This window comes from Chiloscyllium plagiosum, chromosome 5 (genome assembly GCF_004010195.1).
Source record: "Chiloscyllium plagiosum isolate BGI_BamShark_2017 chromosome 5, ASM401019v2, whole genome shotgun sequence".
Lineage (NCBI taxonomy): Eukaryota > Metazoa > Chordata > Chondrichthyes > Orectolobiformes > Hemiscylliidae > Chiloscyllium > Chiloscyllium plagiosum.
The window spans coordinates 78,957,527-78,980,984 of NC_057714.1; the positions used below are offsets into that span (position 1 = coordinate 78,957,527).

The 23,458-nt window shown below is 39.6% G+C and overlaps 1 protein-coding gene across 4 annotated transcripts in view; it reads right to left on the reverse strand.

Annotated features, from left to right (window-relative positions):
- Positions 1 to 23,458, reverse strand: part of LOC122550031 (phosphatidylinositol 5-phosphate 4-kinase type-2 alpha) — a 257,190-nt gene that overhangs the window by 20,974 nt on the left and 212,758 nt on the right. For all 4 annotated transcript variants that reach the window (XM_043690447.1, XM_043690449.1, XM_043690448.1 and 1 more), the window contains exons 6-7: positions 22,012 to 22,050; positions 12,973 to 13,086 (exon numbers count right to left, since the gene is read on the reverse strand). In XM_043690447.1, the coding sequence (XP_043546382.1) occupies positions 12,973 to 13,086; positions 22,012 to 22,050 (153 nt within the window). The remainder of the gene's footprint in view (positions 1 to 12,972; positions 13,087 to 22,011; positions 22,051 to 23,458) is intronic.

Below are 23,458 nucleotides of genomic sequence, written 5' to 3' on the forward strand. Positions count from 1 at the left end.
CACGGTCAATCTGGGTGGCAACTTTCAGGTATTTATGCACCTGGATACAGAAATCTCTCTGTTCATCTAGACTGCCAAGAATTTTACCATTAGTCAAGTACTCTGTAATCCTGTTACTTCTTCAAAATGAACAAACTCACACTTTTCTGCATTAAACTCCATTTGCCATTTCTCAGCCCAGCTCTGCATCTTATCTATGTCTCTCTGTAACTCATAACATCCTTCTGCACTATCCACAACTCTACCTACCTTAGTATCATCCGCAAACTTACTAACACATCCTTCGACGTCCACATCCAGGTCATTTCTAAAAATGACAAACAGCAGTGGCCCCAAAAGCAAATCCCTGTGGCACACCACTGGTAACTGAGCTCCATGATGAACATTTCCCATCAACCACGACCTTCTGTCTTCTTTCAGCTAGCCAATTTCTGATCCAAACCGCTAAATCACCTTCAATCCCAAAACTCCGTAGTTTGTGCAAAAGCCGACCATGTGGAACCTTATCAAATGCCTTATTAAAGTCCAAATACACCACATCAACCACTTTACCTTCATCCACCTGTTTTGTCACCTTCTCAAAGAACTCAATAAGGTTAGTGAGGCACGACCTAGCCTTCATAAAACTGTGTTGACTATCCCTAATCCCTTTCCAGATGATTATAAATCCTATCTCTTATAACCTTTTCCAACACCCTACCTACAACTGGCTCACTGGCCTATAACTACCAGGTTGTCCCAACTCCCTTTCTTAAACAAGGGAACAACATTTGCTATCCTCCAGTCTTCTGACACCACTCGTCAACAATGACGATATAAAGATAAAAGCCAAAGGCTCTGCAATCCCCTCCCTGGCTTCCCAGAGAATCTGAGGATAAATCCCATCCAGCCCAGGGATATTATCTATTTTCAGAACATCCAAAATTGCTAAAACCTCCTCTATGTCAACCGCAATCCCATCGAATCTAATATCCTGTATCTCCGTATTCTCACTAACATTGGCCTTTTCCAATGTGAATACTGATGAAAAGTATTCATTAAGCGTTTCTCTTCTGTCCTTACATTCCACTACTGTCATTGATTGGCCCTAATCTTACCCCCAGTCATTCTTTCATTCCTGATATACCTATAGAAGGCCTTAGAGTTTTCCTTGATCCTATCCGCCAACAACTTCTCATGCCCCTCCTGGCTCTTCTTAGAGCTCTCTTTAGATCTTTTCTGGCTAACAAAACTCTCAAGCCCCCTAACTGAGCCTTCATGCCTCATCCTCACATAAGCTTTCTTCTTTCTCTTGACAAGAGCTTCAACCTCTTTAGTAAACCATGCCCTCTCTCTCTCGACAACTACCTCCCTGCCTGATAGGTATATACTTACCAAGGACCCACAGTAGCTGTTCCTTGAATAAGTTCCACATTTTAAGTGTGTCCATCCTCTGCAGTTTCTTTCCCTATCCTACGCATCCTAAATCTTGCCTAATCACATCATAATTGCCTCTCCCCAAGTTATACTTCTTTCCCTGTGGTATATACCTATCTCTACCCATTGCTATTGTAAACATAACCAAATTATGGTCACTATCGCCAAAGTGATCACCTACTTCCAAATCTAACACCTGGCTGGATTCATTCCCCGGTATCAAATCCAATAATAGCATTGCCCCTTGTTGGCCTGTCTACATACTGTCAGAAAACCCTCCTGCACACATTGAACAAAAACTGACCCATCTAAACTACTTGAACTATAGGATTCCCAGTCAATATTGGGGAAGTTAAAGTCCCCCATAACAACTACCCTGTTACTTTTGTTCCTATCGAAAATCATCTTTGCTATCCTTTCCTCTACATTGCTAGAACAATTCGGAAGCCTATAGAAAACTCCCAACAGGGTGACCTCTCCTTTCCTGTTTCTAACTTCAGTCCAAACTGCCTCAGTGGATAAGTCCTCAAATGTTATCTCAACTACTATAATATTGGCCCTGATTAACAATGCCACACACATCCCCTTTTACCATCTTCTCTGTTCTTGCTGAAACATCCTAATCCCGGAATCTGCAACAACCACTCCTGTCCCTCCTCTAGCCATGTGTCTGAAATGGCCACAACATAGAAATGCCAGGTACCAACCCATGCTATAAGTTCACCCACCTTATTCGGGATGCTCCTGGCATTGTAGTACACACATTTCAAACCAATCACCTGATTGCCGGAGTCCTAGAACATAGATAGAACATAGAACAATACAGCACAGAACAGGCTCTTCAGCCCACGATGTTGTGCCGAACATTTGTCCTAGTTTAAGCACCCATCATGTACCTATCCAATTGCCACTTAAAGTTCGCCAATGATTCTGACTCTGCCACTCCCACAGGCAGCGCATTCCATGCCCCCACCACTCTCTGGGTAAAGAATCAACCCTGACATCTCCCCTACACCTTTCACCCTTCACCTTAAATTTATGTCCCCTTGTAACACTCTGCTGTACCCGGGGATAAAGTTTCTGATTGTCTACTCTACCTATTCCCCTGATCATCTTATAAACCTCTATCAAGTCACCCCTCATCCTTCTCCGTTCCAATGAGAAAAGGCCTAGCACACTCAACCTATCCTCGTACGACCTATTCTCCATTCCAGGCAACATCCTGGTAAATCTCCTCTGCACCCTCTCCAAAGCTTCCACACCTTTCCTAAAGTGAGGCGACCAGAACTGCAAACAGTACTCCAAATGTGGCTTAACCAAAGTCCTGTACAGGCAGCCGACAACTGCCCTCCTCACTGTCCACAACTCCACCTCTCTTCGTATCATCTGCAAATTTACTGACCCACCCTTCGACTCCCTCATCTAAGTCATTAATAAAAATTACAAACAGCAGAGGACCCAGAACTGATCCCTGCGGAACTCCACTTGTAACTGGGCTCCAGGCTGAGTATTTACCATCTACCACCACTCTCTGACTTCAACCGGTTAGCCAGTTTTCTATCCAACTGGCCAAATTTCCCTCTATCCCATGCCTCCTGACTTTCCGCAGAAGCCTACCATGGGGAAAGTTCTCTTGCGACCTTGTAAACCTATCGCTGACCTCACTACCCTCAACCTCCTGTACACTGGAACTACAATTCAGGTTCCCATCCCTCTGCTGCATTTAACCACCCTCCCCTCTGAAGAGCATTAGCAAATATCTACCGCAGGATATTGGGACCCCTCTGGTTCAGGTGAAGACCATCCTGTTTGTAGAGGTCCCACCTTCCCCAGGAAGAGCTCCAATTATCCAAGAATCCAAAACCCTCCCTCCTGCATCATCCCTGCAGCCACGTGTTCAGCTCCGTGTTCTCCCTGTTCCTCACTTCACTAGCACCAGAGATAACAACTCTGTTCTAGCTCTAAGCTTCCACCCTAGCTCCATGAATTTCTGCCTTAGATCCCCATCTTTTTTCCTACCTATATCATTGGTGCCTATGTGGATCACAACTTCAGGCGGCTTCCCCCTCCCCCTCAAGGATCCCAAAAACATGATCAGAGACATCAAAAACCCTGGCACCTGGGAGGCAACACACCAACTGTGAGTTTCTCTCATCCCCACAAAACCTCCTATATTTCCACCCAACCAATGACTAAAGCTCTGCTCCTCTTCCCCCTTCCCGTCTGAGCAACAAGGACAGACTCTGTGCCAGAGACCTGTGTCCCTTTGCTTACCCCTGGTAAGTCATCCTACAACAGTATCCAAAACGGTATACTTGTTATTGAGGGTAACTACCACAGGCGATTCCTGCACTGCCTGCTCGTACCCTTTCCTAGCCATGACAGTCACCCAACTCCCTTCTTCATGTGACTGTGAAGTAACTACCTCCCTGTAACTCCTCTTAATAACCCCCTCCACCTCCCGAATGATCTGAAGTTCATCCAGCTCTAGTTCCCTAACACAATTCTCAGGGAGTTGGAGTTGGGTGCACTTCCAACAAACAAAGTCAGCAGGGACACTAGAGGTGACTCTTACCTCCCACACACTGCAGGAGATACATTCAACTACCAGAACCTCCATTCCCACTGAAACACGAAAGAAAACACTTGTTGGTAGTTCAGATTAAATGACTGGAATGTGAGAATGGCAGAACAATGTTGTGTCTAACTACCAGACTTGAAAGAACAGACAGTCTGGCTGGGGTGGACTGGCGGGGGAATGGGGGAGAGGTCATGGTGACAGAGAATATAGCAAGTAAAGCTAAAAGAAAGTGAAGGAATGGGAGTTGGTTCACAATTTGAAGGTGTTGAACTCAATAATAACTCCATAAAGCAGTAACGCGCCTCGTCTGAGCATGAGATGTTGTTCCTCCAGTTTGGTCTGTGATTCACTAGAATACTGCAGCATGCAGAGGACTGACATGTGAGCAGGATGCTGTGTTCAAATGACCGGCTATTGAAAGGTCAGGATCCTGCTTGCACAGGGACTGGAAGTGTTTTGCAAAAACTGTCACTCAGTTTGTGTTTGGTTTCTCCAATGTAGAGTAGGCCACAATGGATGCAGTGAACACAATACGCAAGAGTGGAGGAGGTACGGGAGAAATGCTGCTTCACCTGGAAAGACTGTTTAGGCCCTTGGATGGCGAGCAGGGAGGAGATGATGGAGCATGATTTGCACCTTCTATGGTAACATGGGAAGGTGCTGAGGAAAGGGGAGGGTGGTGTTAAGTGGCCGATGAATGGACTAGGGTGTCTTGGAGGGAATGATCCTTGTGAAATGCAGATGGGGGAGTGAGAGGAAGATGTGTTTGGTGGTGGTGGCTTTCTGCTAGAGTTCTCTGAAATGGTGGAGAATGATTGTTTGAATGTAGAAACTGATGGGATGAAAACTGAGAACAAGAGGGACCTGATCACGCAGTTGTGAATAATGGGAAGGGTCAAGGACAGGTGATAGTTCAGATGCGGCTGAGGGCACTATCAACCACACCGAGGGGGAAACCGACATTATGGAAGAAGCAAGCCGTGTCAGCAGTGCTGTTTTGGAAGGTGACATCATCTGACATGATGCAATATAGGCAAAGGGACTGGGAGAATGGATGGAGTCCTTGCAGGATGTGAGGTGTGAAGAGCTGTAGTGAAGGTAGCTATGGGAGTCTTATTATTTTCTCTGTCCAATTCTCTCCTAGTTAGACCAATGAGGTGAATTGCTTTCATACACAACAAAGCACATGGGAGCAGCTGTGTTAATCACTTCAAATCTTCCTAATGAACCCAATCTAGTAAAAATAAATGTGGTGAACATTGAATGCAAGAGAAAAAGAACAGTGGTGGAACTAAATGCAAAGAAGATCAGACCTGCAACAAAGATGCAGAAGAAGAAATCTTAAGTCATACAATCATAGAGTTTTAGTTGTTGTAGGTATATTCGCTGAGCTGGGAATTTGGTTTGCAGGCATTTCATCCCTTTTCTAGATGACATCCTCAGTGTTGCGGAACCTCCTATGAAGCATTGCTGTTGGAATTTACTTGGCTTCATTCCTGCTGCTGCCAGTTGCTGATTCCGGTTGTTCATTGCAATGGTCAATATATGGGGTCTAGGTCAATGTGCTTATTGATGGAGTCTGTGGATGAATGCTGAGCTCCGATGAATTCTCTAGCTGTCCTCTGTCTGGCTTGTCTCAGTTGAATTTGTGTTATTTTCGTCTGTGATACCAAGGGTAGCTGGTCGTGGCATTTAGTGGCTGGTTAATCTGCATGGAATCTTGTACACTACATTTGTCTTGCATATGATGGGTATTGGGTCTTTTGTCCTGGTGAGTTGTTATCTGAGCGTGCCTATTGGTTTATGGGCTGGATTAGATCAGAGTGGTCGGAGAAATCTAGCTGTCAGTGGCGAGACTTCTTTATGTAAGGTATGATTCGGAGATGCTGGTGTTGGACTGGGGTGTACAAAGTTAAAAATCACACAACACCAGGTATTGGAAGCACACTAGCTTTCGGAGCGACGCTCCTTCATCAGGTGATTGTGGAGGGCTTGATCGAGCCCTCCACAATCACCTGATGAAGGAGCATCACTCCGAAAGCTAGTGTGCTTCCAATTAAACCTGTTGGACTATAATCTGGTGTTGTGTGATTTTTAACTTTATGTAAGGTAGTGTGATTAGTGTGTTGGGTCATGGCATGTCCTCATCACATTGTTTGTCTGTTAGGCATCTGTGAATGAAGTTGCGGAGATATCCGTTCTTGGCAAAGACTTTGTAGAGGTGTTCTTCTCTTCGCAGGTCGGGAGTGCTGCACTGTGCTGTAGCCCTTGTGAACAGGGTCCTAACACAGCTTCTCTTGTGTGTTTGGGTGATTGCTGTTGTAGTTCAGGATCTGGTCCGTGTGTGTGGGTTTTCTGTACCCTTTTGTTGTGCGTTCCCCATTCTGTGTTCTTTTTACCATCACATCCAGGGATGGAAATTGGTTGTTAATTTCCTCCTCTCTTGTAAATTTGACCCCTGAGAGCATGATGTTGATAAATCATGTATGTGCTCTCAATCTCTGTTCTCTTAATTATTACAAAAGTGTCATCCACGTATCTGATGCAAAATCATGGAGATGTACAGCACGTAATCAGATCCTTTGGTCCAACTTGTCCATGCAGACTAGGTATCCTAAATCAGTTTTTTCAGTTTTTATTCTGCTTTTTTCTTTACTTTTGCTGTTGCTGAATAAGAGTGAATATTTTCAACCATTTGAAGATTTTTCCAGTATGGGAAGGGCCACATTGAACAATGTTAGGCTACACCGAACATTAGGGAAAGAGTAGCATTCACTTAGATAGGCTTCTAAGATGAGATGATGTCAAGGACAGGTAACCTGTATAGCTTGGTTCTTGGTTGAAAAGTGTAGTGTTGGAAAAGCATAGCAGGTCAGGCAGCATCTGAGAAACAGGGAGAGTTGATGTTTTGGGCATAAGCCCTTCATGAGAGATTTGGAAACTAGTGAAGTCGATGTTGGTGCCATGTGGTTGAAGGGTCCCAAGGCGGAAGATGAGGCGTTCTTCCTCCAATTGTTAGGTGGATTGGATTTAGCGGTGGAGACGGCCCTGCGGCGGTGGAGGAGGCATTTGTAATTGCAATCAAGTGCCACCTAAGTGCTCTGACAATTGTTCCTTTGTAATCCATACAGATTGTTTGAGAAATGTAAATATGATGATTTGAAGACAGAATTAATCAGAGATTTCATAGTTGTAGCTATTGTTGATAATTCTTTGTCAGAATTATTAACATTAAAAGACTACCTCACTCTGGAGAAAGCCATTAATTGACAAAACAAGCAGAGTTTGTGGAAGCAAAATAGATGAATCCTTAGAGGAGTGAAAAAACCTCAACACAGGAAATCTATGAAACCTACTCATTTCTTTAAGAACAAGTAAAAAAGACCCAAGGAAAGAATAAACAGCTGGGAGGACAATTGCAAGATGTCAGAAGACACTGCCAATACTGTGGCATCAAAAATAGGTAATTTCTTTAGAAAATGTGTAAAATTGGAATACTGATGATGAAAAATGACAAAAGTAAAGTTTACTCATACAAAGCTATCAACAAAGTAGAACAACCTCCATCTGAAAGCATGTGATAATAATATACTAATTGGTACGAAGTGTTGGCATGGTGCACACGCTGTATATTCGTCCAAAAGGATTCATATCTGGAACAGCGAGATGAGCAGTCCACTTGTTGTGATGATGGCTCTCAGACAGTCAATGGAGAAACATGGGAGATTTCTAGCAGAAACATCAACACTGACAAACTTACTCCTGCGATCTGTATAAATCTTAAAGCTGTACAATAAACTGCTTTATGTTTATCTTTGAAGATCTATAACTGACTTTGTAGTTGAAAATTCAATAATGGCTTTTGAGTTTTACAGGTCTGCCATTACGTCCTGATTATTGACAATGTGTCTTCAGGAAAGAGTACACAGCTTGGGGAATTCAGATCTTCAAGACTTCTTCCTATAAACTATTCGAAATTGCGGATTGCCCTCAATCTACAACAAACCACAACATAGCCGACTCAAGATTTTGAATACTTTAATCAAATCTCCTCTGACCCTTCTTTTCTTCAGTAAAAACAGTCTAAACTTCTCCAATCTGTCTTCATAACTGGAGTTCCCCAACCCACGATCCATTCTTGTGAATCGTATCTGCACTCTGTTCAATGTCTTTGTATCCTTCCTCAAAACGTGGTGTCTAGAAATGGATGCAGTACTCCAGCTGAAGCCAAACGATTGACTTATACACGTTCAAAATAATCTCCTTGCTCTGGTACTCTAAGCATCTATTCATAGGGCCTAGGATACTATATGTTTTATTAATTGCTCTCTCAACCTTATACCTGCCACTTTCAATCACTTCTCTCTCACCTCCTTTAGAACTGTGCCATTAGCTTTCTCTTATTGTCTCACCATGTACTTCCTACTAAAATGAATCACTTTGCATTTCTCCACATTGAACATCATCTGTCATCTGTTTTGCCTACTACACCAACTTGCCTTTACCCTTTTAGGTTCTACAATAGCCTCCTCACAATGTACAATGCTTCCAATTTTTGCATCCCCTGCAACCTTTGAAATTATGCCCCGTACACTAAGATCTAGGTCATATAAACGTGGACCTATGTTTACTAGTGGCATTATCCACCATACCACCATCACTACTTTAACGTCTAGGCTTGTGAAAAATGACCATTTAATAAAATAATTCATAATTTTTAATGCCTAAATTAAATCTCTGTTACCTTCTCAGTGAAGGAGAACAAGTCCAGCATCTCAACTCCTTCATCATTGGTGCCATTTGAGAAAATATCTTCATACCTTCTCCAATATCTTGAATGTGCTTTCGAATATGTAGTAGCCAGAATTCAATACAATATTGTAGCTGACACCTAACTAGTGATTTATAAAGATTGAGCATAACTTCCTTACCTTCTGTACCCTATGCTTTCGTTTATAAAGCCAAGGATCCTGTATACCTTTCATATATTTTTTAAAAATCTCTTGTCAATATGTCCTGGCTCCTGCATCCCTGTTTAATATTGTTTCATGGAGCTTATATTGCTTCTTGTCATTCTTCTTCCTGCAAATGGCAGTCCCTCAGGATTGTGGATAATTTACTGACACATTAAGTCTATAGGTTGAGATTACTGGTATTACAAAGTATGATCTGCAGACTGCCACATATGAGGTAGGTTGCTCTTGAAGAGTTGGGCAGATGATGTTTGAAGATTTGTGCATTCTTTCCAAAATCTTGACTGTGTCTCTGTGCACTCCATGAACTTTCATAATGCAATTTATGCCTTGCTGAATGAACCGTCTCTATTTTCATCACTCAAACTAGGGACTTCTATAAGTAGTCAAGAACATGTGGTCACTTTTAGGACATTTTGAGGTACTTTCATTATCCCCTAAAACATTTCCACTGTTCGGTGGGGATACTTTTGATATAGGGAATCTCCTCCTGTGACAAAATTCGGAATAGAGCATTTGGTTTGGGAGTCTGGTGTCAGGCATACGAGTGTCATGGCATCCCACAGGGGAGGTGGTTTCAATTATTATTACCTCAAGCATGTTGACTTGAGAGAGGAAACTGCTATTGGAGCATTGTTGTCACCAGATTTGGATATTCTTGTGAAGTCATTAGTGATGGTACTTCTCCAGTGTTTTGAGGTGACTTCTGTAAATTGTCTAAGCCTCTGAAGCTTTCAGGAGTATGAGAATCACTGCTGCCTGGTAAACCATGACGTGGTCTTCAGTTTGAGATCCTGTTCCTTAAATACTCCTTTCCTCAATTGGTTGAAGGCGGAGTGGAAACATTGGAGGCAAAGACTAATTTTGTTTTCTATGTCTGCCTTCGTCTAGAGGAGACTCCCAAGATGTAATATCATTCAAACATTCCACGTTCCAATCCCTGATGTTAAAGAAGGGCGAGGGGCGGGGGGATAGGGGGTGGATTGTGCTGTAGAAGTGGGTTGGAAGAGGACCTAGATGTTTTGTCTCATTTCTTCATGCTTTGTGAAAAGAGTCAACAATGACCTGGATCTCAGTTTCTCAGTAAGTGCTCACACAAGAAAGATTTGCAGTTTCCTCCCACCATCCAAAGATGTGCAGGGTCAGGTGAATTGGCCATACTAAATTGCCTGTAGTGTTAGGTAAGGGGTAAATGTAGTGGTATGGGTGGGTTTCGCTTCGGCGGGTCGGTGTGGACTTGTTGGGCCGAAGGGCCTGTTTCCACACTGTAATCTAATCTAAAAAAAAATCTAAAAAAAATTCTTTAAAACAAAGAGTCCATAAACATAATATCAGTCATAATGCCCTCATCAACTTTTCCCTTAGTACATTCAAGAGCTGAAATTAATCACAGACAATTTACCAGACAAATTTATGTTGGTTGCAATTGTTTAACTTGTCTCTTCCAAGTGCCCAGATCATTGTTTAGTTAATCCACCATGAACATTAGTCTGACTGGCCTGTTAAACCTGTTGATTTTTCACACAACTCCCTTTTCAACAGGACTGTAACAGTTGTAACTCTGGTATCAAGAAATGTTGGTCAGAGCCTCTGCTATTTAACCAGGTATGAGGAGAGTCATTAGGAACGTTTAATACTTGTTGACTTTAGCAGAGGTAACCATCTGTCATGAATGAATTAAAAAAAAAAACACCGGGGCCTGGTTTATCTCCAAAATAGGACTAACTGTGCAGTATAAAAGGTAATGCAATATCCTTCTGCTAAATTGTAGCCACTAAATTTGTCTCTTTATGGTTATAGTTTCTAATTGAATCGATAACAGAAGGGGTGAGGCAGTTTCATTCTGAGGTTAATTACTCTTCAGTGTTAATTATGTACCTTATGTATTTTCTCTTCCTCAAGAAAATTATGTTACATATAAATAAATACACCACAGACATTGCATTTAATGATGTGTGAAGGACATCTGACTGCAATAGAAATAAAGAATGTAAAACTTTGGTTAAATTACAAATATTCCATTGACATATTCACAGAAAGTCTGATGTGTTATTTGTAAAGAAAGGAAAATTGAAATATATAAACGCAATTAGTTGTAAGTACGGTGTTTCGTTTTAAGACTACAAAGACTATAAATAAGATTGCATAGCAGCCTCAAAATGACTATGACTATATCTTGTTTTATTGCAGACCTTCATTGTACAATCCCAATTTCTATCTTAGTTTCCTCATTTGTGGTACTAGGGAAGGTGGGCAGGGGAAGAGTTTGAGAAATTTGCTTGAGAGATTATGCTACCATTTATATGTGGGCATTTGAAAAGTACTATACTGGAAACACATGCTCACATTTTCACAAGAAGGAAATACTGGAATCTATGAACACACAGTAGACATATCACGTTATCATCTATAATAAAAATCATATGTTCATGCACTTCTATCAAACTTTTCATTATAAATTCTGAGTGCATCTCCAGTGAGGGACAGCTATAATTGCAGAATGACTGGTTTATATAAGTAGTTACATTTTCAATGCGGACATTAAAATTTCTTTTGAAAATATAAATACAGAGACAATATATTGTATTTGCCTTCATTGCCTGTTTCACTTCAGAGCTATACAGAGAGTTGGGAGAAAGGAGATATTTTCAGGTTGTCAATCATGGCTGATGGTATACCACAAAGATCATTTGGAGCCACAATCATTTGGAATATATATTAATGATTTGGATGATGGAAGTAAATATGCTATCGCCAAGGCTGGGGATGACACAAAAATAAGAAAAATAAGTAGTGAGGATCAAAGAGACTACAGAGGGATATAGGCAGCTAAGTGAGTGGGCAAAAAATTGACATTTGGAATATTATGTAGGAAAATACGAAGTTATGCACTTTGGTAAGAAGAATAGAAGAGCAGAATATTATTTAAATAAAGACTGTAGAAAGCTGAAGCACAGAAGGATTTAGGGATCCATGTGCACTTATCACAGAGGGCTAGCATCAGGTCATCAGGAAAGAAAATGGATGGTTGGCCTTTATCTCAGAGGGAATAGAGGACAGAAATAGAGAGATCTTGCTACAAATAGATAATACATCAGACTACTGTGGAAATTGGACAGTTTTGGTTTCCTCATCTAAGGAAAGATACACTGTCATTGGAGGCAGTCTAGAGAAGATTCATTACGATGATTCTGGGTATACAGTGATTTCCTTATGAGGAGCAGGTAAGGTGGTCTGGCTTGTATTCACTAAGAGGTTGCCCATTTAATACAGACAGGAGAAGGATGTTTTTTCTCTCCAAGGATAATTAATCTGTAGAATTGCTGATCACAGGGAGCTGTTGAGGCCGAATTGTTAAGTACATTAAAGGCTGAGATAGACAGATTTTTAATCAGAAAGGGAATCAGAGTCATGGGAAAGAAAGTGAAGTTGAGGATTAAAAGATCAGCCATGATTTCATTGAATGGCACAGCAAACTCAATGGACCTAGAGGCCTGCTTCTGCTCTTAAATCTGGCAGCATTTTGTATTTACACTATGCAAACCTAATAAGGACATAGATATTAAGTGGTTTTGTTTTCTCAGAGAATAGTGAACCACTGTACAAAGTTGCTGACTCTGCATTTTATATTGATATTTCCACAGAGTGAGCTGGATGAATTCTTGGCTGTGGTAGAAATCGAATAATCTAAAATGTAAACTATTAACAATTAATGTATTTGAGATTGGGACTGATTTCTAATGTCTGACAGGTTTCATGGGTACTTTTCAAAGCTTTTTAGTAATGGGGCAGTTTTTTTATTGTCTTCCCAGAACTTAGAGTGCCATTTGAATGGTAGGTGTTTACTAAAGATATTCTGGCACTAGACTTGTGGGCCGCTTGGTCTTTCCTGCTGTTCCATTTTGTATGGTCACATGTATTGAAAACACAAGTAGCGCAAACATTAAAACAATTAGTAAAATTGTTAACTACAATTACACAATCCTCACTTTCCTCTCTTACCTCAACATCTTTTTTGAGTTTTTCAAGGAACATCTTTTTGTTGTTCTCATCAATGTAAATTTTTTGCCCATCATTTATAAAATCATTGTCCTTGTATGTTGGTAGCTCTTTGGCCTGCAACAAAATTTATTGGCAAAGTTTTAGTCAAAGAAAGTGGAAGATTATGAAAGCTTCTAATCTATTTATTAAACTAATACTTGATTCACATTACTGAGCAAAATTCAAACAAATCAAAACACAAAATACTTTAAAGTTAACAATGAACCAGAGGTGGCGCAATTGTGCTGCTACAAACCATTGACTAACACAGTTGATCAAATGTATCATTTTAAAAATACAGAACATAACACACTTCGCCTTTTGAGTGGATATCCAAATGCTAGTGAAGCATCGCTAAAAATTACGCAAAATTAAAGCATATTGAACTTTCGCCTACATCATCCTATACACTTCAAGTTTACAATGAAGTTGTCTCAATTTGGACCAGTCAGGTATCCAAAAGAAGCATCTACTTAACAGGAAATGACCAGAATTTTTACTTAGTTCCACTTCTTTTTAAAGCAATTCACCGGAAATTGGTGAAACCATTGCAAAACAAATGTAATGGACATTTTCTTCCATTCAGCACAACTCAAGTTTCCATTAGTTTCCATGCAAGCTTAAAACACATCACATTAGGTGCCAACCTCAACAGCAAAAGTGCCTGTGCCCCAAAACTGAATTCATCCCCATTGGATGTTTCCAGCAATTGGTGATCTCCACAAACATGGCTTCATCCTCTACAAGGTATAACTCTGTACTGCTCAATATTTACAAAATTGAAGCTACTATATCCTGGTTGGTTCTTGGCAAAATTCACATGCTGCTGATTGGTGAGGCTGTACTCAGTATACTGTAATTCAATTTCACCATTTTATTCAATTTTCTCTCTGGTGTCTATTTCACTTTGAAGAATGCAATCACTTACCCTTTCAATCTTCCAATCTGATCTGGGGACATTAATCCAAATCCTATTGTGGCATTTAATAAATAAAATCTGGAATTGAAGGCTAATTTCAGTCATGGTAACCATAAAACCATTGTTGTTGCAAATGGCTATCTGCTTCACTAATGTCCTTACCTGGTCTGCTTTACATCTGAGTCCAGACCCTCTGAAATGGCAGTGTAAGCCACTCAAGTCCAGGGCAATTAGAGGCAAGCAACAAATTCTGGCTTTACCAGTGATAAAAATGAAAGGAAGCCCTCGGATCTCATCCTCTTGTGCCCAAACCCCAATTGTGTTCGCAATTTTTGTAAATTTTTCAAACTGTCCTATACTAATTTTCCTGTGCCCTAATTTCCTGTCCCACACTAATTTTCCTTTGTAAACCAGCTAATCAAAAAGTCCTGAGTCTATTTCTGCATTAGGTTCCACAATGCCATCAGTTTTGCTCACATCGTTGTTCCAATCCCTTGGATTCTCATCCCTATCTAGTCAACATCAAGATCATTGGGCTGCTGTTATGAAATGCAGTCGTTGGTCTGCTTCATAACTTCCCACCAGCTATCAACCTGCCCTCAAAGTTACAGGGTGGGGGGGGGGAAGTGCCCTGTGGCCCACCCTTTGGGTTTGTACTTGCACTGTTCATAGCCACCTAAGGACATTACCATGACCCCAGCACTATTTTGTCTGTAGCAAGCAAAAGCCTACATTAAGCAGGTAGCCAGCTTTTACTAATAGTTTAAATTGATAAGATGGCTAAGAGAATTAACTTAACAAAAAAAAAACAACTGCTTGCTTATATTCTTGGTTTAAAGGTAAAAACAAAATAAATTGCTACCTTTTGTCATAGTAGAGGTCTAACACACTCACATTAAGTAATGTCAATAAGATACTGTATATAAAAAAGAGCCACTAGTTCAGATAAGCTGGTGTGTATTGGTTCCCAGCCTGGATAGATGGGGAGGGCTCATGACTGGAATGACATTTGGATGTGAAAAAAATCCACCAAATCCATGCAGGATATGAAGGCGTGATCAAACAGTATCGTGGTGAGTGATGCCATGTAACATGAGAAAACAAGTGGAAAAAAAAATAAAGTATTTCAAAAACACAAGCAAACATCTTGCACAAATTAGCTTCGTGATAAGATAGCCTTACAGGACTACCAGTCAATCAAAAAAGGAAAATAAATCAACTAAAATGGAACCTTTACTTTAAAAACAGGTCACATATTTGGTGTGTAATTCTGTACTCTATTTCATCACGCACTTATTGTGTTTCCTGCAGTACTTTGTTTGAATGCTGAATATCAAAGTAATCCTAAATTCAAAGACCATTCTACTTTTAATATCAGTTAACATCAAGAACCATTTCATTCTGCCATATCACCAGCTTTCGATATAAAATTTAATTTTAAACTAAATTACAAAGCACATTAGGCTTTGTAAATCTGCTTCACTTAATTAAAAAAATCCATCTTCTAACCAATGCTATACAATTTTAAGCAGGGGTTTAATTTGCATATGGTAAAACCTAATCAATATAATGTGGGCCCACGGCAAAATCAATGTGCCTTGAAGAAAACACAGTTCAACTTCATGTGTTTTGCATAATTGTATTTCAGAAATCCAAAGTAATCATAGTCAAAAATAATCAACATTTTCATTAATATTTAGGGACCTATTAAAACATACTGTATCCAAAAAATGGTGAATATCAAAATATTAACATTGTTCAGAAAAAAATTATCAAAATAATAGCATTACCCAATAAGCTTTTTTTAAAAATAATCAGTACTCCCCCCTCCTTACTGTCTACAATTTTTCTGAGGTTAGTAAAGGACGAATGAATTCTCCCTTTGCTCCAATGTTTCTTTTCTGGAAGTACAGTGACTCAGTGGGCAAAAATAACTATAATAGATGAGCAGTAAAGTTTACTTGCGTTCAGTTCTGATGTAATGCAAGTAAATGATTGAGACAAGTGGTTTACTCACTTGTAATTTGCTTCCAACATTACAGAATCATACAGCGCCGGAGGTGACCATTAGTCCCATTGTGCTGGCACATGTTTTTAACTAGTGCCAATCTCTTGCTTTTTCCCCCAGCTTTGCCTCGCATTTCTATCCAAATAATCATCCAATGCCCTCTTGAGTGCCTCATTTGAACCTGCCTCACCACATTTTCAGGCAGCGCATTCCATACTTAAACTACTTGCTGTGTGAAAAAGTGTTTTTCACATATTACCCTTGTTTTGTGTGCATAGCACTTTAAATCAATGCCTCTCATTCTTCTTTGTTTTATGAGTGGGAACAGCTTCTCCCCATTTGCTCTGGGCAGCTCACTCATGATTTTCCAAACCTTTATCAGATCTCCTCTCAGTCGTCTTCTCTCCAAGGAGAACAGTCCCAACTCATTAACTCTATCCTCATTTCTGGAACTATTTCTGCAAATCGTTTCTGTACTCTGTCCAATGCATTCACATAGTTCCTATAATGCGGTGTCCATAACAGTGCATAATACCCCAGCTGAGGTCTAACAAGTGTTTTGTACATGTTCAACATCACCTCCTTGCTCTTATAGTCTATGCCCCTTTAATAAAGATTATTAAGTGCTATCTCCATCTGCCCTGCCATCTTCAATGATCTTTGTACATATACACCTATGTATAATAATTTATATTAAGCCTTTGGTCCAACTCATCCATGCCGACCAGATATCCTAACCTAATCTCGTCCTATTTACCTGTACTTGGCCCATATCCCTCTAAAACCTTCCTATTCATAAACCCATTCGGATGCCTTTTAAATGCTGCAATTGTACCAGCCTCCACCACTTCCTCTAACAGCTCATTCCTTACATCTGTGTGAAAAGAGGTATTTTAGGTGTTAGATAGTGAAGAAGGTATTTGGTATGCTTGCCTTTATTGGTCAGTGCATAGAGTATAGAAGTTGGGAGGTCATGTTGCAATTGTACAGGACATTGGTTAGGACACGTCTCGAATTCTGCATGCAATTCTGGTCTCTCTCCTATAGGAAGGATGTTGTGAAACCTGAAAAGGTTCAGAAAAGATTTACAAGGATGTTGCTGCGGTGGAGGGTTTGAGCTATAGGGAAAAGCTGAAGAGGCTGAAGAGTACATATACACTCTTTTGCTCTTGCACTCCCCTTAAAATGGAACCCCTCATTTTGTATTGTCTTTCAATTTTCTTCCAAACAAACTGCATCACCACATACTTCTCTGTGGTGAACCTCATCTGACTCATAGCCACCCACTCCACCAACCTGTTAATGTTCTTTGAGTTTCACAGTCTTTGCTAGAATCATAGAGCTGTACAGCACAGAAACAGACACTTCAGTTGAAATCATCCATGCTGACCAGATATCTTAGATAAATCTCATCCTATTTGCCAGCACTTGGTCTATATCCCTCTAAGTTCCTATTTATATACCAATCCAGATGTCTTTTAAATACTGATTTTGTACCAGCCTCCACCACTTCCTCTGGCAGTTAATTCCATATACGCATCACCCTTTGCGTGAAGAAGTTGTCCATTTTAAATCTTTCCCCTCTCACCTTAAACCTAAGCCCTCTAGTTTTCGATTCCCCCCACCCCGGGAAAAGACCTTGTCTATTTATCCTATCCATGCCCCTCATGATTTTATAAACCTCTATAAGGTCACCCCTCAGCCTCCAACGTTCCAGGGAAAACAGGCCCAGCCTCTTCAGCTTTTCCCTATAGCTCAAACCCTCCACTGCAGCAACATCCTTGTAAATCTTTTCTGAACCTTTTCAGGTTTCACAACATCCTTCCTATAGGAGAGACACCAGAATTGCATGCAGAATTCGCGAAGTGTCCTAACCAATGTCCTGTACAGTTGCAACATGACCTCCCAACTTCTATACTCAATGCACTGACCAATAAAGGCAAGCATACCAAATACCTTCTTCACTATCTAACACCTAAAATACCTCTTTTCACACAGATGTAAGAAATGGGCTGTTAGAGGAAGTGGTGGAGGCTGGTACAATTGCAGCATTTAAAAGGCATCCGAATGGGTTTATGAATAGGAAGGTTTTAGAGGGATATGGGCCAAGTACAGGTAAATAGGACTAGATTAGGTTAGGATATTTGGTCGGTATGGATGAGTTGGACCGAAGGCTTCAGACTTAATATAAATTATGAATTGATAAACTTCACACAGTTAGAAGGAGAGATTTTGTCTGGAGTGAGACATAGCTTAAGTGAGTATTTAGTTTGGGGAATTTGGCACAGAGGGAATAAGGTACTTTTACTTACTTTCTTTGGCTCTCAGCATGTAAGGTTTATTTAAACAGGTTAAATTGAAGACTAGGATCAGGGACCCAGCACAAAACAGTGACATCACAGATAAACCATAGGTTCATTGGTTAGGAATAGCTACTAATTTGATGATCTATTGCACATTATTTTTAGATTGAAGGTAAATAGGAGAAATATTTCCAGGTTACAAACTAAAAGATAAGTATGAAACTTCTAAAATTGAATTAAGATTTAAGTAAATAAAATAAAGATGCAGGGCCAGGGTCATGTGTTGTACCTGCATGATGTGGGAGATGGTGGACCTCATGGTGGCTTACAGTGACCACATCTGCAACAACTGTTGGTTTTCAGGGAAAAGTTTAAAATTCTAAAATTTAGAAGAACTTGCACCTTCCTTTATTTTCTCTGAATCTGATCTTTCTTTCCCACTCTTGCCCCTTCTCCATATGATTTAAGATTTGATCCATACCCTCTAATACATCAATCTCCATTTTAAGTCTTTCCTTAAATCTTATTTCTTAAAGAGATACCTTGGTTTGCTGTCCTGTTCACTTGGGGCACGGATGGCCTGTTTGCTCACTTCCATTATCAGCTTGCATAATCAGAAACTTTTGAGAGTAAAAGTTTGAGCTGAAGGAAATGGGGTAAGTCTAATTAACAACAGATGTTAGATATCCCAGTGCAGCAAATTCTGGCACATTATTTATTTTCCTACTTATAGGTAGCAGCTTGTCTAAGAAAAAATAAAAATCACACAACACCAGGTTATAGTCGAACTTGTTTAATTGGAAGCACACTAGCTTTTGGAGTGATGCTCCTTCATCAGGTGATCGAAGTCACTCCAAAAGCTGGTGTGCTTCCAATTAAACCTGTTGGACTATAACCTGGTGTTGTGTGATTTTTAACTTTGTACACCCCAGTCCAACACCAGCATCTCCAAATCATAAGAAAAAATACATTGCAAGGGAACCTAAAAATATTTCTTCTGAGAAAGTTAACCTTTCAACTTAATGACTGGACATTTTATTCTGTAAACAGGAAACAGTATGTACTAATAAATGAAAATACAAGTGTCTGCAAGTTGCAGCAACACTAATAATGCAGTTTATTTTCATTTTTGTTTGAATCATTAAAGAACCTCTCAAATTAGGAGATGAATTTGTTTTGATATTAAACTGAACCACTTTTGCAGGTGGGAGTGGAAATGCTGCAAAATCCTGCAAATATTTTCTAAATAAGTTACTTAATTTGCATTGTTTTGTTTTTCTGGCAATAAAGCCGGTCAAGGAATAAGGGGCTGAGTGGCATAGGAAGTTAACCTTTGTCCTTTCAGCTCTGAGACCTAGAGGCCTGGAAATTTGTACAAGCTCATGGATGAAAATCTCTTTTCTCTTTCGGCTGAAAGGATTCTGCTTGACTGTTGGCTTCTTGCCCGAGGAGGTAAAACAGCTCAAATTTTAATACAAGTTGAAATAAAATTACCAAGCTCATTTGAAGTCACCATGAAGGGTCAGTTTTAACACTCTGTGCAGCAACTAGTATTTTTTTTGGAGATCTGTTGCTGTCCAGATAGATCAGAGAGTTCTATACTGCAGATTGTTCAGTTTGCACTTGGGAGTATTTACTGCTAATATGATGCCCCATACCTCAGCAAAAATGCATTTATTTTTAATTTTTTCACAGAATCTGAGCACTGCTGACTAGGCCAGTGTTTGTTCCTCAAACCTAATATACTTTAGACATAAGCCACAAATTCACCTTCCCAAAAGAAGCAAACCAAATGAATAAAACAAGCTCATTACAAACTTTCATTATCAATCCAACCTTGATTGTACAGACAATGCTAGCTTGACATTTATGGTAATATTACTCAGCGAAACTGCTTCGTTCATCTAAAATTCTTTCCTATAAAAGGAGTCAATAATTGGATTATGGTTTTCCGCAGAGACCTAACAGATCAATGATATCTCAAAACAGAAATGTTTGAAGGACAGGAGTGAAAGAAGTTCACAACACAGAATGAGGCCAGTCTACTGGGCCTGGGCTGGCTGTTCAGCAAAACAGCCTAATACTAATTAAATTGCCCCACCCTCACCCTGTATCTTACACTACTTTAAATATATTTCTATGAGGATATATTATTGATTAAAAGTTTTCTTCCAAAACAGGAATCATTAAGTAGAGGAAAATATTTTGCATTGAAGCAAATTTCTAAATTATTTTCTATTCATTTCTGACATATTTGTTTGGCCTTCATTGCAAAGGCATGAAGTATAAACTGTTTCAGACATTGGTGAGATTATGGTGTGTGATGGTCTGATCACCTTACTTAGGGCAGAACATAATTGCCCATAATTTCTTGGGAAGCAATTCAATTCTTTGATTTCTAAGATGAAGGGATTATGTTATGCAGAAAAATTGAGCAGATTGGGCCTAGTCTAAACTCCAATGAGAACACAAGGTGATCACAATGAAACATATGGAATATGGAGTGGACTTGACAGGATAGATGCTGAGAGGGTATCTCTCCTACTTGGGAAATCTAGAACTAGGAGACACAGTAATAGTTATCTCCATTTAAGTTAGGGATGATATTGAAGTTCTTCTCTTAGAGGGCACTTAAGTCTCTCAAACTTTCTTCCCCACAGAATAATAGAGAATGCTTCACTCAGTGTACTCAAGACAGTGATGGGCAAAATTATTAACCAACAATGACTTCTGGGATATGGGAAAAGGAAAATAAAGTTAAGGCACAAGCAGGTCAGCCATGGTTTTACTAAATGATGGAATAGTCCTGAGGGGTTGAATGGCCTACTCCTGCACCTATTTGTGATGATTTATTCTGTACATTTACACATTACAAGCATTACCAGTGCTCACTTCACTTATTTTGGTTACAAATTGTGTCACAAAATATTTAGATGAAGTATTCCCTGCAGAGACTGATATTTCCTGGGTTAAGCTTTCCCAATTCAACTAGTAAAATTATTTGAAACAAAAACAGAAATTGCTGGAGAAACTCAGCAGGTCTGGCAGCATTTGTAGGAAGAAAGCTGAGTCCGGTGACTCTTCATCATTGCCATTTAGTTTTCTTTATAATGGGAGGTGTAGATCTATATCGATGAACTTTTCCATTAATCTCATTTTCAGAGGAGATCCCATGTCAGACAATGTGACCAGTACAAATGAATTCAGCTGCTCTAAACCATCAAACTCCAATGTGAGAAATTTATCTGAAATGAGCTGAAGGAAGGAGTGAAAGGAGAAAATGAATTTCATTCCAGTCCTTCATTTCTCCAAAAAGAACATATAAATGTGCCACAGCAATTAATTGTATAAAAGCAAAGAGATACCGCAAATTTGGTAAAAGTAGAAGGTACTTTAAATAAAAAAGGGATTGGTATAGATAAGGCAAACCATTTTGGTATATCTCAGCTACCACAAACTCATACCATTCAATCAATCTCTTCACAGCTTTTTCACAAACCTCTGTCTAGCAATTTCTGTTTCTGTTAACTTTTCTTTATTGCAACTTTCATCACATTAGGATAATGTAATGTTACACTTCAAAACACATATGATTTCACGTGTGTACAAATCAATGATAAAATCTAAAAAGAGACTAAATTAACTGAACTCTTCCTTTCGTCAGATTATCGAAATAATCACTACATTTTAAAATAATTTATTTTTGATTTGTAAAACCAATTGGTGTGTGCTGCCACTGCAACTGATCACTGAAATAATTAACAATTTACCTTTTCTTTGTCACTAGCTTCTCTGGCCACTGTGGAACCCTGAAATGAGGAAACAGAAGTTGGGTATGACATCACACATCGAGCACCAACAATGTATATTACAGAGTGCTTAACATAATAAAACATCTCAAGGTGCTTCACAGGAGCATTATCAAACAAAGCTTGACACCAAGTCATAAAAGGAAATATATTAGGATAGATGACCGAAAATTTGGTCAAAGACTTAAGTTTAAAGGAGCATCTTAAAATAGGAAAGAGAGAGAGAGATTTAGATGGTGAATTCTCGAACTTGGTGGATTGGAAGCTAAAAGTAAAGTCACCAGAGGTGCAGTAATTAAAACTGGGCTTGCTCAGGTGTCCAGAGCAAGCAGAGTACAGATATTAGTGGATTGTGCTCAATTAGAGGGGTTGAGAGGTTAATGTCGTGGCGGGATTTGAGAACAATGAGAAATATTCAACACTGAGGCACTGTTTAAGCAGCAGCCATTGCAAGTCAACAAGCACATGGATGATGAGCGAATAGAATTTAGTATGCATTAGGACATGAGCAGCAATGACGGCTTCAAATTTACACTGGAAAATAATCCAGGCAGCCAGATGGATGGTCTTTTAATTCACTTTTAGGTTGTGGGTATAGCCAGCATCTACTGCCCATCTCTGACTGCAATTGAATACATTTCAGAAGATAGTTAGGAGTCAATCACATTGCTGCAGGTCTGGAATCTCAGATAGAGCAGAATGAGGCAAGATGGCAAACTTCATTTCCTAACGAACACTGGGGAACAGATAAGGTTTTTATTACAATTTGAATGAATCATTATTGGTATTAGCTTATTATTCTGCATATATTTAATAATACATTTAAATATCCAGCTGTGCTGGAGGATTTGAACTCACCTCCTGAGCATTAATTTGGGTCTCTGGATTATTAATCCAGTTACAAAACCCTTATGCTACCATATACCTAAAACATCAGAATAGTCAAGTCTAAAGATAAGAACAGCATAGATGAGGACATCAACAGATAATGAGCTGGGCGAGGGCAGAGTCCTGTTAAAATATGGAAGTAGAAATTCGCTGAATTGGTGATGACATAACTGTGCAGTCAAAGGCTCATCTTGGCGTTAAATATGACCCCAGGATTGTAAACTGTCTGGTTCAGTTGCCAAGGAGAAGGATGAAATCAATGGCTAGAGAATGGAGTTTTTACAGGAAATGAAGAACAATAACTTGGGTTTTCCAAATGTTTAGTTGGAGACAAAATTTCTGTTTATCCAAAACATATGAAGAAAGAGGAGAAATAAGCAACTCAGTCCTTTGAATCTGCTGTCTATTCATAAGATTATGGCTGATCTGACTACTTCACATTCTCGTCTACCCTCAGTCATTTTCTTGCTCATCAAGAATCTATCATTAACCGCCTCAACCTGTCTATCCCCCTCCCCCA